The sequence below is a fragment of the Scardinius erythrophthalmus genome (assembly GCF_964197995.2).
Source record: "Scardinius erythrophthalmus genome assembly, chromosome: 10".
NCBI classification, from domain to species: Eukaryota; Metazoa; Chordata; class Actinopteri; order Cypriniformes; family Leuciscidae; genus Scardinius; species Scardinius erythrophthalmus.
In genome coordinates this window covers 4,012,620-4,032,917 of record NC_138230.1, presented here as the reverse complement: position 1 = coordinate 4,032,917, position 20,298 = coordinate 4,012,620, and the positions used below count along the sequence as shown (strand labels likewise).

The 20,298-nt window shown below is 39.3% G+C and overlaps 2 protein-coding genes across 2 annotated transcripts in view; one reads left to right on the top strand and one right to left on the bottom strand.

Moving 5' to 3' along the window:
- Nucleotides 1-20,298, top strand: part of LOC308697127 (uncharacterized protein) — a 377,069-nt gene that overhangs the window by 167,552 nt on the left and 189,219 nt on the right. The gene's annotated exons all lie outside the window — the stretch shown is intronic.
- Nucleotides 9,927-18,862, bottom strand: LOC308697164 (uncharacterized protein). The gene is made up of 6 exons (XM_081376304.1): nt 18,749-18,862; nt 17,540-17,598; nt 15,111-15,416; nt 14,586-14,831; nt 14,413-14,475; nt 9,927-14,318 (listed from the first exon to the last, which is right to left on the bottom strand). Coding segments are annotated over exons 1-6 (819 nt in total). The 5' UTR covers nt 18,751-18,862; the 3' UTR covers nt 9,927-14,175.

The following is a 20,298-nucleotide window of genomic DNA, read 5'->3' as shown; positions in this document are numbered from 1 at the left end:
TGTAACTGGGTTATGGGTTCCTACACTCCATCATGACATAGCTTAAGTGTTTTGAAAGTAGTTCTGCTTACCGCAGGCTCTACACTCTCTCATCTCTCTCCTGATCCTCCGTCCTCACTATCATCATCTGCCACAGGAGCTGACGAAGGTCAGAAAACATATATTTTGACACATAAAGCGTCTGCTTTAAGGGCCTGGTTCTATTTTTTCACGCTATTTATCTGCACATTCCTTGCGTTTCTTCTCCATCTCGCAGACTATTCTGGCAGATATTACACACTGACACTGCTGCACGCTCGCTCACTCGTTTAAAGTTGTGATTGGGCCAGCCCAGTGTCAATCAAGGAAAGAACCAATGGGCCGCTGATCTACGTGTTTCATGGGCTGGTCTGTCAGAAAAAAAACTAACACTGACTTTTTTTGACCAATGCATTACACCGGCACAAACCCAAAACGCAAGCAAAACAAAACAAAACGAATGGCCCGCCGATGTACACATTTTATGGGCCGTAAAAAAAAATAAAAAAAATAAAGTATTTATGAGATGTATCGGCCCAAAAAGCACGTCGGCCCACCGGGCATTTGCCCGGTATGCCCAATGGCCAGTCCAGCCGTGTATATATTGCAGAAATATGTTGACAGATTCCTCTGAAGAAAATGGTTTTGATTAAATGAGAAAAAAGCATATATTGCTGGACTCGTCGAGAACAACTAGAACATTTGGCAAGACCAATGACCAAGTCCAACACGAGTCCTGAGACGATAGAGAAGCGTCTAGAGCCTGAGCTGGAGAACTACAGCACTAGATTCATCATGATCCAGTTCTTCAAGCACTCGCTGCTGTCTCTGAGAGAGAGTTTAGAGGGAAATGCTGTTAAAGTGTTTAATGCTGATCTGGTACATGGACTCATCCGCCGCTGTCGTCTCCAGACTCAGAGAAACTCCTCTGGTCATGATCACTCCTCAAGCCGCTGTGGACTGAGATAATCGACGGGTCAGAAACCCAGTCAAGATCCGGAAGTAACGGTGGAAACACGGCTATTGACCTCAACACTTCTGGATCCCTGAACTCAGTGCTTTCCCCTTCGAGTAATCTCTGTGACCGTCTGTGTATCACAACACCAGTCAGAACCAGCAGAACCACAGTCAGTCCAACCAGCAGCATCCAGTGATCTACAGGTGAAGGAGAAAGTGGAAAGAGAGTTTATATTTTTTTAATTCACCATTTAAGAATTTTGATTAAGAATGCCTCATGTTTTACTCACTTCGATGTTCAGTGTCGTCAGTTTTGTCTTCATCTGTGTCGATCAGATTTCCCTTCCAGTCTAGAACAGATTCTGTGCAGAATATTGAAAGGTTAGTCGTGCAGTTTAGGATTAATTTACTGATTAAACATAATATCTCTCCTCATCCACTGATCTTCTCTCACCTGTGACTGAGACTGTGATCAAGGTTTCTCCTTCATAATCCAGAACTCTGTATGTTCCAGTGTCAGTGACTGTAAACTCATCAATGATCAGAGTCTCGTCACTGACGGTCAGTCGATCACTGTTGACCCCGTGACCTCTCGTCCACACCTCTGTCCAGCCTTCACTAGAGTTTCTCTCCACTTTATCAGCATTGATCAACAGAACATCCAACTTCAGATCCTCTCCTTTCTGCACAGAGATCTCATCTGAGGAGGAACACACACATTTATCATTAATCATTATTATGAGTGTCATTTAATCAAGACCATAATCACATTTTTTGCAAAACTCTACACAAAAAAGCCCTCATTTTGCACAGGTTTAACCATGTTCTCATTCAGAAGACCTGAGAAGAGATGATGAGAGCATGTATGCCATTGCTGAGTAACCTGTACATTTGCTGCGTTTGGAAATGAAGATTTTTTTACTGTGCATGGACTCGTCCTTGCATGTTTTGTCAGTGTGACGTTTCAAAGGTCAGGTTTTTGTCAAAAAGCAGCATGTACAGGAGTATTGCTTTATCCACTTATATAAGAGGTATTTATCGCAGTGCTGTTTTGCATTTCAAGGATTGTCCCTGAAACAGTTATCAGTCACTGCTGTGATTTCACAAAATTCCAAATGATTTATCTGAAAACCAATTGGTTACAGTGTTTTGAATCAGTGTGTAACAAACAGTCATGAAGTGTGGTTCCCTTTCGAGCGGTCAGTCGTATTGCGCCTGCTAGACGGGATGGAGAAACTCCTTTTTCTCAGAATACTGAAGCCTTTTATTCAATAATGCAGTGCTACTGCACAGCCATAACAGTGCAGAGACTACTCGCACGCTATTGGCTGATCAGCGGGAACTGCACGAACCAATCGGTGTAGTCCGCAGATCTGAGCGCAGAGCCCGCCAGAGGGGGCGGGGCATCTGCCTATAAAAGCAGCTCATTTCGCCATATGATTCAGGTTAATCGTCTGAAGCGACGAACACCGAGTCATGTGCGCCATAGCACGGCTGTCTACGCAATACTCGTTCCCTTATCTCAGGGAACCGAAGTTACGTTAGTTTGCCAGCACATCTGTAAGGCAATACAGGGTGATACAATCCTCGTGGGGGATGGACTATGGCCAAAATAATTCTCCACCGGTTCAAAATCCTTAAAAATGATTTTAGGATGACCTATAGGATACGTTTTACTAGACTGTACATACGGATACAGTGATGTAAAGTCAATGTAGTCGATTCTCTCATCATCAGCTGCGCTGTGGTAGAGTTTGTACGCATTTGTTCTGCCTCCGTAAATAGCATCACGAGCCCTCAGTCTCTCTGGCGCTGCGTAAGATTCCATAAACTGTATGACGTCAGGATCTGTGTGTTTTAACCCCTCCCACTCACAATCCCAAATAGAGATAACACGCAAACCAAACACTTTATGGAGTGATTCTAGTTTTGATTCTTATTTTGTGATTCTACTCCTACATACCACTCATCGAACTGTGCGCGCTCCTCTGCACGCATCGTATCATATCCGTAAAACTCTTTTGGTGGATAGGGACCGTCATATTCCGCATTTTCTGATTTATTGAAACGATGTGGGAAGAAACCATAGACTGTAAAAAAAGATGGACGACGCCCCTTCACTCTCTTCCATTGATGAGAACTGAAGCCGCCAGAGTCCCGATATGGCGCTGACATATTGGAACTTGAGTCTGCGCAGTAGCGATCTCGGGACCAGACCTGCGCAGTAGCGATCTCGGGGCCAGACCCGCGCAGTAGCGATCTCAGGGCCAGACCCGCGCAGTAGCGATCTCGGGACCAGACCCGCGCAGTAGCGATCTCGGGACCAGACCCGCGCAGTAGCGATCTCGGGACCAGACCCGCGCAGTAGCGATCTCGGGGCCAGACCTGCGCAGTAGCGATCTCGGGACCAGACCCGCGCAGTAGCGATCTCGGGGCCAGACCTGCGCAGTAGCGATCTCGGGGCCAGACCCGCGCAGTAGCGATCTCGGGGCCAGACCTGCGCAGTAGCGATCTCGGGACCAGACCCGCGCAGTAGCGATCTCGGGGCCAGACCTGCGCAGTAGCGATCTCGGGGCCAGACCCGCGCAGTAGCGATCTCGGGGCCAGACCCGCGCAGTAGCGATCTCGGGACCAGACCCGCGCAGTAGCGATCTCGGGGCCAGACCCGCGCAGTAGTGAGCAGGAAGTAAAGCCGCGAAATCAACGCTCCGCCCTCACTCTCGCAGGATGCACTGAGGGAGAGTGGATTCTGCACACTTTTAAAAAAATTAATTGCAGTTCGACAAGAGGCTTGTTAAAATAAAGTAAATACAATCTCCTCAGTCCCCCGAAGATCCCGAAAAAAATGTCCGTTGGTGCTTCAGTGACTACTTCGCTCGGAGAACCTGTCAATCACAGCTGTCAATCATGACGTTACACCACCGCATCACGTAACTAACTAAAAACCAACTTATTTTTGAAACAGACACTTGAACTTACAACAGCGTGATAAAAACGACAGCAAATGAAAGAAACCACCTTTGGAAAAAAGATATTTGAAGTGTAATTTAATTGTTTAGTAGTCTCAAGTCCCGTTGAATAACATGGGGAGGCGGGGCTTATGACCTATACTAGGACCAGTCACCGGGGGGCGATCGAGACGTTTTGGCTTCACTTTTCAGGGCTTGTGCGGCACGCTTGAAAGAAACCCTTTTCACTGACGCTCAGATTTAAGGCTGCTGGTATCAAATTGAAAACTGTCGATAAAACGCTGTTTAAACAACCTGTCGTACATGTATAGGATCCGACAGCCCTGTAGAATAAATTAGGAGTTAAACCTTCGCCGGTGAGATGTTCAAGAATTAAATAATTATCAAATCCTGACGAGTTATGTGCTATAAATGTGTACCCTGCATATTTTGGACGTCTAAAATATTTAATTAGACAAGCGGCTTCAAAAGTTTCACCCGTCTGTGTCATGGCGCAAACATAATTGGCCCGGTGTCTTCCTCCTTCATGGAATGTTTCAAAATCATAATAAATGTATTTCTCGTCATGTGGGTCAGGTTTTAGAGGTTGGATGTAGCATTCGTGACTACCTTCACTTGTCAAAACCTCATCGCAGTGCATGCACCTGCTAGCTTTGCACTTGTGGGGTTTTTCACCTGTTAATCTATAAACGACGTGACATTTTGAACAGAATTTCACACGCTCACATTGAGATGCTTCGGTGGGAACTTGTGATTTTTTTATGTGTTTTGTAGCAGAAGGTGTTTTTACAGAATCTGAGACAGTCTGGACACTGTCTACTTCTGGTTGGGTGCAAACGACATTCGGACGTCATGCATATTTTACAAATAAACTTGCATTCGTGTGTTCTCCTATCTCTATATCCCTTAAACCAATATGGACAGACGTAAGGAGCTCCAAGAAAACCCTTCAAATTTTTTATTGGATGAAAATGTCCTTTGTGATTAAATAGATGTACTGTTTTCGGGTGAATTTCATCTGTGTTTTTTGTACACTAGTAGTTTGCCGGAACAATCCCTGTAATCCCTTTATCCTATTTTATCATGCGGTGTAAATCCACATCCTGTATGGATCTGTGTCGCTGGCTTCTGTAGCTCTTGATCAGCGAATTTCGGGTTGAGAAAATATGCTAGACAATAGCTCAAACACATTTCATTATTGATGTTAGATGGACTAAACAAGTGCATTTTATTCCGACTAATACTCTCGCTAGCTACGTCTGTGATTTTCCTATGCACACCTGCTGTTTTATCTCTCACGATGGAAATTTGTAATGTCAAAGTGGAGTCAGTCGATACGTCTCGGTTGCTCTGAGCGGCTTGTTCTATCTGGCTTATGAATACTGATGCGTCATGATTATTACCAGGTGTTAAAGGTGCAGTGTGTGATTTTTAGCGGCATCTAGTGGTGAGATTTGCGAATTGCAATCGGCCAATAATTCGCGGCCTTTCCTTGAAATTTCAAACTCGAATGAGAGGCTACGGTGGCCGACGTAGGAAGCCGCGTCTTTTTCTGCTGCTTCTCATTCAAGTTAGTGATGAAACGCGCTCTGTAGCGCTGTCTGTTCGCTGTCGGCTACGGTAGAAACATGACGTCACGATATGGCGACCTTCATAGAAGGGGTGGCCGCGGTTATAATGACTCATTCTAAGGTAATAAAAACATAACGGTTCATTAAGTAAGGTCTTTATACACCACTGAAAACATAGTTATGGATCTTATATTGCATTTCTGTCAATAGATCCTCAGAAATATCACACATTGCACCTTTAAAGCAGCATTTACAGAAGTTGCTAGCGAATCTCCAGCTAAACATACGTTCACATATCCTGTTCGTCCGGCCAGCTGTAGAGAAAAATCCACAACCTCATTCAAGATATTATGGAGACGTGTATGGTATTGGTCTCTATTCCACGGAGATCTAGTGGTCTCTGTAATTGTACACCATTGAAACGGGGTCGTGGTGTTATTGTGAAATCAGCCACATGTCCTCCTTCTGTCATTAGTCTGTCTATTTCCTCCCGACTTAGCACCGTACGGGCTATATTCGTTTGAGCTGACTCTCATTATCCTCCGGATCTAACCAGGCTCGCTGGTCAACTAAGATATTATTTAATCTCTCTCTATCGGACAGGTCGGTAGTATTTAGCATATGTAGTTGTTCGTTGATTAAAAGGTTGAGTCTGCTGATATTTTCAGTAGTCCTACGTCTTGCTCTTGTGCGAGCTATATCATTTTCAGAATCGGATGTGGTCTTTTTGATAGCATTTTGATGTTTTTGATTTTTAAAAATGTGTGAAAGAGAATTGTGTCAACAATAATGTGTACAGCAAAATGTAGCAGAAAACAAAATCACACGTACATGGATAAAAAGTAACAATAAAAACAATAATAATCCCAAATTAACTAAAACCAACAACGGCCAAACGAATTTAAAATGATAACAGCTAAATGGGTTTTAAAAACCTAGTCTATCATCATCTTATGTACCCCTCGACTGTCTTTGAATAATGTTTAACCTCTCCGAGATTAATGACAGCACAGTAATGAGCAGTGAGTGATCATTCCTCACCTGCGAAAGGTCTTGTTGGAGTGATAACACCTCATTGTGTAATTGTCTGTTTTCTTCCAAGACGCGGTCTTGACAAACACCGAATAACTCCACTGCACTTCTTAAATCGGCGGTGTGTTGGTTCTGTGTATCAATGACTCTATGTAGAAGCTCCACAATACCGCTCTGGGCTCCGTTTGATGATATGTGAGAGGTAGTGTTGCGATTTCCAAGACACGTTTGAAGTTTCTGTTTGCCGTACGTAAAGTGGCATAACTCAGATCTCGCACGTCCCCCGCGTTAAATAGAGGTGTGAAGGCTCGTTCATTTCCTTCATCATCACTGCTATCCGACGATTCCCGTTCAGAACCAATGCCTGAGATTCCAAAAACACCTGTGCCCCTCTTTCGTCGGAGATTTCTTCTAGAGCAAAAAAAAAAACCACATAAAAATATATTATATGACTTATTTAATATAGATAAAATATAATGAAACAAGAAATCTTACCGCCTTCCGAAGAAATTGGACTCTCGTGAGAATATTTCTCGAATCGTTTCTTCCCTCCAGTTGTGGAAGAAACAGATTCAGTGTTTTCTTCTAAAAACAACATTATATTATTTAAAAAATTCAACGAATAAAAATATTATGATTCCTTTTTTTTTCGCTTACCGGTTTCCGGATAGATTAATTCTTCTCCATAAATTTCCCTTAGACGTTTCACGCCTCTCCGTGAACCGGCAATGATGTTAGCCGCTCCGGTGATTGTCGAAGGGGAAGAAGAAGAGCCCTCTTCGGCTGCATGTGAGACTTGACGTTCGCTGCTCTCTGCCTCTCCGGAGGCTTGCTGACGAGGCGTTGTGTGTGGAGTGACGTCTTCGTACATCTGATTGGACGGACTTGAAACAACAACCAATGGTTGTGTTGGTTGCTCCGCCGGATGGACGGTGCTATGAGTCGGCGCCTATGGCACGTCGTTTTAGCTTGAATTGTACCCAGCGTTACTCGTCGTAATTGCATTTTTACTAGTAAGAATTCAATTAGAGAGCTCAACAATTCCATTCTTACTAGTAACAATTACAATTAGAGAGCTCTACAATTCAATTATTACTAGTAACAATTACAATTAGAGAGCTCTCTAATTAAATTCTTACTAGTAAGAATGCAATTACAGCGCTAATTGAATTTTTACTAGTAAAAAAAAACGAATTAAAGATATGTATAATTGCAGAGCTCTGTAATTGAATTAAAGAGCTCTCTAATTGGAATTCTTAATAGTAACAATTAAATTGTAGAGCTCCGTAATTAAAAATGAATGGAAGTCAATGGAGACATATGACTAGTAAAAATTAATTTGTAGAGCTCTCTAATTGGAATTGTTACTAGTAAGAATGGAATTAGAGAGCTTTGTAATTGTAATTCTTACTAGTAATAATTGGATTAGAGAGCTCTCTAATTGTAATTGTTACTAGTAAGAATTGATTTGTAGAGCTCTCTTATTGAATTCTTACTAGTAAAAATGCAATTACGACGAGTAACACTGGGTACAAATTAAGCTAAACCGGCTTGCCATAGGCGCCTCCCCAGCGATTCCTATTGAAAATACGTATATGAGTTGTTGTTTTTTTTGTTAGAAGACATAACAAAATATTTTCCGTACCCTCTAAAAAATCAACGGGCGATACGCCCTCTGGGAATGATGTGTCATCTGCGAATAAAAGCATTTATTGAAATATCTTTTCAATCTTTTCAACTTTAAAAATAATTTTAATTTATGATGAAAAAACGTACATAGATCTTTCAGAATTTCTACTAAATCAGCATCAAAATATTGGTCAGGTAAAGGCCCTTCTTCTGCTTCATGATGATGATTTGCAGACATAATGTAGACTAGGATACGATGTTCTGACTTCTTCGATGGTTTGGTGCGTGAATGAATGAATTAGTTTGCTTCCTTTTAAAGATTGTAGCCTACGACAAGATTTAAAAAACACATTTTTCCCGCTTAATTTTTTTTCAAAGAAAGCACCCCCTTTTTCACAAGCGTCGTGATTTCTACAACTAGAAAAACACGTTTTGTTGACATATCCGGATAATCTTTCCAAGATACAACCTGTAATAAAAACTAATTCTCGTACTACAAACATAAAACAGCATGATATCCGCGCAACTGTGCCGACCTGATGGAACCAACCGTTTGTGTGTGTGTGTGTGTGTGGGGGGGGGGGGGGGGGGGGGGGTTGCGCTGTAGCCTATATAACCTTAAAAACTCTATGGTCTAAACTTTAAAACCATCTGTGACATTTAGACATTGGAAAAGCATGACTATTTAACACATTTCATATGGATGTTCAAAGTGCTTTACAAAAAGATGTACAAAAAAAAGCACAAGTAGTATTTCACTCCAAGTTTGCGCTCCTTTTAAACAGCTCATGTGACTGTCAAGCTGTAGGAGGAGGGTTTCCCCCGAGAGTGATGTCATTTTTTAGGGACACCCTTAAATCAAAATTGTCTGTTCGGGCCACTGCACCGTCTTTCACTGGTCATTTAAGTTCGGACAGCGAACTGACCAGACGCGTTTTCTATTTGGGAGCGGAAAGGGACTGTTGTTTTTTCCCACGCTGACACCTGCTGTGGGTGAAGCCTGTGTGTGTCTCTCTGCAACCTTTACAGACTGTCATTCCTGCCAGAACTCTGGAGTGAGTGGACGTTCTTTTACTCTGCTCCAGCACAAGGAAACACTTATGTATCTTTAAACTCTGAGTCCTTTAGCAAATGGTATGTAAAAACACAAGGCTTTTTTAAACTAGTTTGTGTTTTATGTAAAAGTTTTACAAATAGGCTACTGTGGAAGTTAAATGCTTACAAATCAACATTTTTTTTTTAAATGAAAAAACTCTCTTAACTTGTTTTTACTTTTCTGTAAAATGACTGAACATTGAATTTTTAATGTTTTAACATCTTAAAATAACACTAACTCTTTTAGAGAAAAATGCCATTTTGACTTATTTCATTGATGTTTTAACGTTTTAAAAGTGATGAATGTACATCTGTCTTCTTTAATAAATAAAAAAAACACTGATCTCATCTCTGACTATGCCTTTATTGTACATTTCTTAAAAAAGTTTATATCGTTTTTTTGAACATACATCGTTTCTAACTACTGGCTTCAGGTGTTCAACCCATAAGGAGGCGTGGCACAAGTCCGATTTTCCCACGGTGTACGTGCAGCCCATAAGTGGGAGGAGCTAGCGTGGGGAAATTCTCACGGTCAAAAAGGGGGCGGGGCTTAGGGGCTATATTTGACATATAGTATACCTCTATACTCTCTCTCACAACTATTTAACACAAAAACACACAAGTTGACTTTATATAAATTTTAAAACATGAAAACTTACATGGTAAAGGTTCTGTATGAGTCTTTGTGTGAGTGTTCTTGTGTAAACCACAGCACAATTAGCAAGACTTAAAAAAGTGAAAGTATGACACAAAGATGAGAGCCTCCAGAGACTGACTGAATACGGCTCCTCCAACCAGCTGACATCTGATCAGGATTATTATTATTACTGAATACACAACACAGACAAAACATTCCTTCATTACACTTCTGTGTTCAGAGTTTAAAACATGTTGAAATTGTATAATTAGACCAAAATGCAGAGACTCTAAACCACAAAGTGTTTCCACTTCCCACCCAGAGCAAAATAAAGCCTTTAATAATAGTTGATTTATTACATCAAGACACTATATGTGCAGTAATGACAATCCTCATGATTTTATAATGTAGTTTTTAATAATGGATGTGGTCTGTTAGCTTGCATAGACACTTGGCTAAATCAATATTCCAGGTTTCATACAAGTTGGGAATCATCTTGCTTTTGGTTAATAATTTTCTTTACACAAATGTACAAATACAAATCATGTCTCTTCCCAGTTTACATGTCATAACATGAATTAAAAGAGTGAATATAACTTTACACAAATCGCAGTTCTCATATTATTCTCATGTTAACACATGTAGGCCCGGTTTCACAGACTGGGTTTAGATTAAGCCAGGATTAGGCCTTAGTTCAATTAGGACATTTGAGTAGCTTTTATAAACAATGACACTGATGTATTTTAAGATGCTTTCAGTTAAAACAGCTCAAAAAAGTATTTTAATCTGAGAACAGATTATAAGCCTCGTCTGTGAAACCAGGGGTGAATGTTTAAGTGTTCTGGTTAAACTTTCAGAATAATGTGTTACTGCATGAGTGTAAAACTGTTTCAGCTCTCTCTGGTACAAAACAAATCATTCAGTGAAACAAAGCTTCAAAAACAGTTGCTGACCTTATAAACCAGAACATTAACATGATTATAGGCTAAGCACGTTTATGATCAGTAACGTGAGGTAGTGATGTTTCACATGACACTGAAGCTTCGAAGCGTGTATCGAGTATGAGGAGCGCGGATTGTTTTCAGAGAAACTGATCAACGGAAAACGAAGCCTCACTTTCTTTCCAGTCTCGGGAATGTTCACTTTGTGTGTTGGAGTGTTTGAACACAGACCTCTACTCTACAGGTTTCTGGAAGTTTAAGTCCATTAAAAAACAAAAATATTTTTTATCAATAAGCCTATAGCCTATGTTACATGATCATTTAATCTGCCATTTAAACAGCATAGAAATCATAAAATAATTAAACCATTTGCTTGCATCAAGCAACTCTGTTGGTATTTTTATAATTAGTTGGCTATTAATATAGTTGTTACATTTAATTTATTGGCACACTTTAATATGTTAATTATATTATCAGAAAACAGAACATTTAGAGTAGTCAGGCTTTTATTTGTGTTTAATGGATAAAACAACGGAGGTGAAATACGCACTGGGGTTTATGGCTGCTGTAAATGTGAGCTGCCACAAGATGGCGCTGTTTTCAACACTCTTGATGCTTTGAATCTTTTCGGAAACAATCAGGGGAAAGCCTCGGTGCTTCCTGAGGCTTCAGGCTTCATTTGCCCATCCCTAACCTGAGGCATAGTTCGAATTACAGGACAGAAATATCAGTTTTGGGGGGGTCAGATAATTTTTCTGATATTGTGAAAAAATATAATTACAGTTACAATACAAGTCAACTCCTGTTTTCACTGTAGGAACATTTTAATGTAAAGCGATTTCAGACACCCCTATTGTGGACCGTACCATTTTTAACCACCGTGACTAGAAGCAACGGAGATAGAGAACGACTTCAACTTCTTTCAGCTACAGTAGGTGTATTTAACAGTAGCATTGAAGAAAGTAATTAAAATGGACAAATATGAACATAAAATAAAACATAATAATAATTCATTACATTTATATAGCGCTTTTTCTGAGACCTCAAAGCGCTTTACATAGAAGGGGGGAATCTCCTCAACCACCACCAATGTGCAGCATCCACTGGGATGATGCGACGGCGCCAGAACGCCCACCACACACCAGCTTACTGGTGGAGAGGAGACAGCGTGATGAAGCCAGTCAGTATATGGGGATGATTAGGAGGCCATGATGGACAGAGGCCAAGGGGCAGATTTGGCCAGGATGCCGGGGTTACACCCCTACTCTTTTTCGAAGGACATCTTGGGATTTTTAATGACCACAGAGAGTCAGGACCTCGGTTTAACGCCTCATCCGAAGGACGGTGCTCTTTTGGCAGTATAGTGTCCTCGTCACTACACTGGGGCATTAGGACCCACACAGACCACAGGGTGAGCACCCCCTGCTGGCCTCACTAACACCTCTTCCAGCAGCAACCTGGTTTTCCCAGGAGTCTCCCATCCAGGTACTGACCAGGCTCAGCCCTGCTTAGCTTCAGTGGGTAACCAGTCTTGGGCTACAGGGTGATATGGGTGCTGGCTTCACTGTATAAATGATACATTGATGCTTATTAAAGCTACTATTAAAAGTTCTCAGTCAAGAGCAGTGAGTGATTTTCTCTTTGCATTTTGTTTTTATTAACATGAAAGGGATAGTTCTCCTAAAAATTTAAATTGTCATAATTTTCTCTCTCAAGTTGTTTTAAATTCGAATAAGTTTCTTTCTTCTGTTGAAAATAAAAGTTATTTGGAAGAATGTGGGTAACCAAACAGTTGATGTACCCCAGTGACTTCCATATATATTCTTCTCCTATGGAAGTCAATGGGGACCAGCTACTGTTTGGATAACCACATTCTTCTAGGGGTGACCCCGAATAGTCGAAGATTCGATGCTTCGATAGGAGGAGCCTGATTCGACTACCGATCTCACGGTCGAATCTTCGCAGAGGTGTTATGAAACGAGGATCATGCCACTTTGGCTATATGAGGGCGCTCAATGTCTGATTTCACATAGAACTACCGGTTTTCTGTCAATACGTTAATATTCAGCCTATTATGATAATGCTGTATATAAAAATGTGCAAAGAAAGAAGCTTTTAATAAATATTTTTTTAATGTGCGTGAATAAATCCAAACACCCCGTGACAGATTTAAGTTTCACTTTCAATCCGTGACCGACAGAGGAGCGTCTTCACGGCAAGGATTTAAATCTTTAACAATGTCTGGGATAAGAACATCTAAAGTGTGGATGTACACCATCAGAAAGGATATTCTCCAAGGCTGGATTTAGCATCAGGAAAACCATGATCGCACTTCTGCCGGCCAACGTTAACACGTTTCACGTTAGAATGTATTTTATCCGCGCGCCAGCGGACACAGACAGAGTGAAAGACTGGATCTGTTCTCTCGATCAGGTAACGTTAGGGTACAAGTGATTTCAAAACTTTTCAGCCGGTTCAAATTTGATTTCTGGATGCTGTGAACATGTTTAGCTAAAGACTGCCTCCAGTTTAGCATTTATTGTTGTTTCTGCAGTTAAAAAGACAAAGTTGAAAATTCTGACTAACTCTCGTTATTTTAATAATTTCCTTATTTTAATTTTATTTATTGATCTGTCAGGGTTATCTAATCTAACTATGTGTTGCTTGTGTTTTGAATATATGTTCCCCTGCACTTTAGGCATTTTGCACACATTTGCTCATTTTGATTCTGATTTATTTCGTTTTGTATTGTTATTTATTAGAAAGGTATATTCTGTTCTAATTTAATTGAGTAAATTAATTGTTTATTTTTTCGGTGCATCGATGTTGTGCTGTAGGCCTGTTCGCACAGGTAATGTAGCCGATTTAATTTGATTTGCATGTGAAATGTAAATCCTGTCTGCAGTGTGGCCTTTCTGGAGTTATTTATGCTATTTCTTAGTTTTATTGATCCAAAATGTTTTTATACATTTTCTTCTATATCTTTGTGTGATTTTCTGTACATTGCGGCTTTGAAATGTTAAAGCATTTTGAAATGCTTGAAATGTGAAATGTCGACTATATGTTGGGACGGAGGCGCCAGAACAGCAACTGGTAGAATGTGCGATATTACGATATTTCTTCAAAAGCAGATCGTGGAGACATTTTAATCGTCCACGATCAAAAATCGTCATATCGCACACCCCTAATTTGATGCATTTATATAGCGCTTTTCTCTGCATTAATACTACACTCCTCTCGCTGCAGATGTTCAGTGTGCTGACAGAATCCTCTGTAGATCTGAAGGGGAATTACAACTAACCAGTGTCGTCACTAGATGTTCTGGACTACTGTACGATGTCTTGCCTTGGGACATCCTTGTTGTCATCATGATTAGTGTTTTTGTGACGTTGGTATATCTTGTAGACAGCAAATATAATCCCAACCAGAGCCAGAGCTCCACACACAGACAGTCCAATAGTCAAAGGCTCTACAGCAGAAAGGAGGAAGGAGGGACGAGAACACAAATTTTAAAAATGTTGTTTCTTTTCTCTTTTTCTCTCAATGTCTCCTGTTTTACTTACTATGTTGTTCATTATGTGTGTTATCCTCTGTCTCTCGTTTTCCCTTTGATCCTGATCCAGTTTCTGTAGAGGAGATTGAGAGGTTACTCACACAGTTTAGCATCAATTTTCTGTTCAAATCCTGATTAAAAATCAGCTCAAATATCTCTCCTCATCCACTGATCTTTTCTCACCTGTGACTGAGACAGTGATCAAGGTTTCATTATTAGAGTCCAGAACTCTGTATGTTCCAGTGTCAGTGCCTGTAAACTCTTTAATGGTCAGATTTCCATCATGATCAGTCAGTTGATCACTGTTGACCCCGTGACCTCTCGTCCACACCTCTGTCCAGCCTTCACTAGAGTTTCTCTCCACTTTATCAGCATTGATCAACAGAACATCCAACTTCAGCTGCTCTCCTTCCTGCACAGAGATCTCATCTGAGGAGGAACACACACATTCATCATTATTATAATGGTGTCAATCAATCAAGGTCATAATAACATATTTAGGATTAAAGGAACGAAATGTAATCATTTAAAAACCAGCCACTGAAAAGCCTATATTGGAATCATCTAATCTGAATATTGAATAATTGTTACATTTAATGTGTTTGCTGATCGCAGGCCCTGCACACAATAGTTTTAGATATTAAACTGTTTCCATTATCAGGAAATCATGAAAGCACACAATGATGGTTTGATCAGTTTTGACTTTACCATGAATATGAAGATGATACTCCAGGGTTTGTGGGTTTGACTGATCATTATTGTAATGGACTCTCAAAATGTATTTCCCAGCATCACTGAAGATCAGATCCTTGATGACGACGTCACATGATCCTGTTTTAAACACTCGGTTATTTTCACTCTTACATTCTTCACTCTCACAGACAGGGATGAGTTCTGACTGTCTGCTTAATTCAACAGCAGTAATGTTTCTGGCCCCAGATCCACATGTCAGGGTGACGCTCTCTCCTGTTTTCCCCGTCACAGATCGAGGAGTGTTTCCTTCAGCTGGGGATTCTGCAAACACAGACAGAATAAAATTAACTCAATACAAAGAATCAATACTGAAACATACATGTATTGTTTCTCTCTATTGTCCATAATAATCAATGTCATCATGAAATATTATTATTTTAGTGAATATATTTATATAGTAAAAAAATATATATACATATATATATATATATATATATATATATATATATATATATATATATATATATATATATTTTTTTTTTTTTTTATAATAATAATAATAATAATAATATACACACACAGTGGGTACGGAAAGTATTCATACCCCCGGTAAATATGATCAAAAATGGCTGTAAAAAATGTATCTTTCATTCAAATTTTTTTTATCTTTCATTCAAAAAATTAGCAAAATTCTAACCTTTCATTGAAGTAAAAGAATTGAAAGTGGGGGGGAAATCACATTATGAAATAAATGTTTTTCTCCAAAACACGTTGGCCACAATTATTCATACCCCTAGAATGTTTTATGAATAAAATATTTCTGAAGTATATTCCCATTAATATTTACCTTTATTTAGCACACCAGGGTGACTAGGAACATGAAATTGTCCAGCTATGACTCGTGTTTCACAGGAGTTTAAATATGAGGAAACACAAAGGCCAAATTCCCTGAATCATCCATCACAATGAGTAAAACCACAGAATACAGTTCTGATGCGTAGCAAAAGATTGTTGAGCATCACAAACTAGAAAGTGGCTGTAAGACAATAGCTAAAGAATTGAAAATCCCCATTTTGACCATCAGGGCAATAATTAAGAAGTTATAACCAACTAAAGATGTTACGAATCTGCCAGGAAGAGGACGTGTGTCTATATTGTCTTAATGGACGTTGAGGAGGAGAGTTTGAGTGGCCAAAGACTCTTCAAGGATCACAGATGGAGAATTGCAGAGATTAGTTGAGTCTTGGGGGTCAGAAAGCCTAAAAAAACAATAAAATAAATATCAAACAACCCCTACATCCCCACATGTTGTTTGGGAGGGTTTCAAGAGAACTCCTCCTCGCTCCTCCAAGAACAAACTCCAGCATATTCAGTGGTCAGACACGACTGGATCTTCAGACGGCACAGGGTTCTGAGGTCAGATGAGACTAAACAAAGAGCTTTTTGGCAGCAAACACACTAGATGTGTTTGGTGAACACAAGGATAAAAAGTACCCCATGTGTACAATTTAATATACCGTTGGATCTTTAATGTTGTGGGCCTATTTTTCTGCTGGAGGTCCTAGACTTCTTATTCAGATACATGGCATCGTGGATTCTATCAAATATCAACGGATAAAAAAAATCCAAACCGGGCGGCTTCTGCTAGAAATCTTATAATGGGCCGTGGTTGGATCTTCCATCAGGACAACGATCCAAAACAAACATCAGAATCAACACAAAAATGTGTTTCGGAGCACAAAAAGCTTCTGCCATGACCGTCCCAGTCCCCTGACCTGATGAGTGGAGTGAACTGAAGAGAAGAAGCACAAACATGGATCTGGGAATCTGAACGATCTGGAGAGATTCTGTAAGGAGGAATGGTCTCTGATCTCTTGTCAGGTGTTCTCCAAACTCATCAGGCATTATAGGAGAAGACTCAGAGCTGTTATCTTGGCAAAAGGAGATTGCAAAAAGGTATTTACTAAAAGGGTGCCAATAATTGTGGCCAACGTGTTTTGGAGAAAAACATTTATTTCATAATGTGATTTCCCCCCCACTTTGAATTATTTGCCTTCAATGAAAGGTTAGAATTTTGCCAATTTTTTGAATGAAAGATTTATTTTTTACAGCCATTTCTGATCATATTTACCGGGGGTATGAATACTTTCCGTACCCACTGTGTGTATAAATAAATAATTGTAGGTAACAAGAAGCCAACAATATTAGCTGTGCCACATTTTAACATATCAAATGTTGTAGTGTATTCCTGAACATGTTTATTAATAAATGAACTGCATAGAGAAGTAGTCATGGTGTGAGATGATGTAATACACAAAGAAATTTCAATCATTAATCCACAAATGTCAAGCAAAGTCACTTGGTGCAAAAGAGACAATTGACTAGATCAACCTGGACCTGAAAATGAAACATTGTTACAATGTATAAACAGATATGATACTGACCGCTAACGTTATATATGATAAAGCTAAACAGCAGCAGCAGCAGATTCAACCTTCTGAACCTGAAGAGAAAACAGAAGAGCTGGTTTATGTCACAGATACAGGCTAATAATCATAATCACAAACACATTCATACAGGGATAAACCCAGAGATGGTCTTATATTATGGAGATGAGAGGGTCTAAATCTGTAACCGTTGGAGCGTAACGGCTAACTTGGATCATGTGACACACCTCAGCCTATTGTGTGACGTCTGGGCCTGCAAAGTTTAATGGCAGTCAGCTACAGTTTACATTTCTTGTGGATTATTAACGTGTTGGTCTTGTGAATAAATTATCTATATTTGGCCAGGAAAAGTACAGTAGGACTGCATTGTTTGTGGACTGAGCTTTACTGTGGAAAAAAGCGCACATATGTCTCTTAGCTGCAAAGTACTAATTACTGCAGGGTGCAAAAAACTACATTTAAGATTACACTAAAAACTTAATTGTAATTTAATTCCTTTTTTAATTCATTAAAATTATATGTATTTTTTACTGTACATTTTCATCATTAGGCACACAGCAGTTGACACAACACTTCTTGTTTGATTTTAATTAACAACATACAATATAACACAATATTTATAATATTTATTAATATACATTTAGTATTTATTCATTATCAGCGTCATATCATATGCATACATGCATGCAGTTAATAGTCAATACAATTCAAGTCTTATCATAACTTGTAAAACCTGAAAGCCAAAGAAAGAAAACATCGGTATTGTTTACTTTCTTTAGACAATATACAATATCACTCAATATTACTATTAAATGCCATGGTAATGCCGTAAACAAGTCCTATCTGTAATGGTAATGCGGTGTACGAGACGAGGCTGACTTCAGCTCCTTTTCCCGAAAACTTCGTCCTCCTACGCGTCCTATCTCATTCCTTTACTTTAAAACAAGTAATCGACAGCCTGTTCACGAAACATGTTTTACGCTACACGATACTTTTGTTGGGAACGATATGTAGATTTTCCTATGATGAAGGTTATTTTATAAGAGAAGACAGAGACGGGAATGTGATTTGTACGTTCACATAAACATGTCGACTTATTATCTTAGCATCATTAGATTAGTTTTCCACAAACAGAAACACAACTATTGGTTTAATCACACAAAAACACACAGACTGGATATATATTTTAAAAATATGAACACTTACATGGTGAAACTTCGGCATGAGTCTTTTGATCAGGCGTTAAAACTTCATTCCGAGAGGATAATAACTCTCCTGAAAGTCATGGGACTGATCCTGATTCCTGAAACCTGAATCTGGGGATTGTCTCCATAAGGGGGCGGAGATGAAACCAGTTCCTTTTTGTCATCTATGAGGAATGCAAAAACAGTGAAAATCTAAATTCTGCATCTTATATCAAAATTCAATCATGCTTTTAATACATTGAGTACCCTTGTCAACAGCCCCTATAGACCAGAAACATCATTTTCAAGTTTCAAGTTTTATTTTAATGACACATTTGTATACAGTTTTTTTTATTCGCTTTGGTACTATTTTCACAAGTAAGGTGTACATTTTCAAGACTCTTAGTACAAAAATCCAAACTGATCACACTAGTAACGCAGCTAGTCATTCTTTCAAAACCTGATCTCATGCTTTCAGTCAGTTGCACATGTTTTCAGTCCACCTAATCATCGTTTCAAACACAAGATTATTGTAATATGTAATGAGAACATTTGGTTTAATCACCGAAACACAACAGTATGATCTTCTTTCAATTTAGTACTTTTAACAGTCAGCTCATTCAACAGCAAACAATGCAAGATACATATTTCAAATCACCGTTTTGCTGAATTAATTACAGTAATACAGGCTATGCCACATTAGAAAATACACGTGCATAACCTAACTTATGTAATTTTATCCATGTTTGTAATAGTATCTATCCAGTGTGTCATCAAAAGGTGTGCTGAAGCACAGCCATGATGTTCTGAGCTAGAACAGAGTTTGCTGGCAATGAATACAGTAAATGATTTTGACTATTTGACTGAATCTACTGTAGTGGACCTTTACAGATGAAGGTTGAGTTACAGTAATCTAACTACCATGTCTCTACCATGTTTACAGTATCACATGGCATTCATACTGTAATGTAAAATGCTGTATTTGATGCCGCCCGTCTCCCTTCTACTGATGCATCTCTGATCAATCTAATGTTTTACAGTCATTGACTGTCTCCTCTCCCTTATACTCTATTCTGCTTTACAGTATTTGCACAAATGGCAAATTTCTCTGTATCTTTCTCTCTCTCTCTCTCTCTCTCTCTCTCTCACACACACACACACACACACACACACACACACACACACACACACACACACACACACACACACACACACACACACACACACACACACACACACACGTGTTCACACACTTTGAACATGATGGAGGTTATTATCTATAAATCACTTATGTAAAAATAATTCATTACATTTGGTTTTTCATATCAGAAATTGCAAACAAGTTCTATAGAAACTGTATATAGAATCAATATCTATTGAAATCTATAGGTGTACCAAATGATTAATTGACTAACCATTAAGATCATGTTGATTAAATAATAGACAAATGTATTAAACTGAACAAGAAGAGATGCAAATCAAAAGTTTGATAGTAAGAGCTTTATGAAAGGCAGTTACTGTGAATGAAACATTTATGTAGATGAAACACTTATTTTGTGTTGTGGAAAGGAT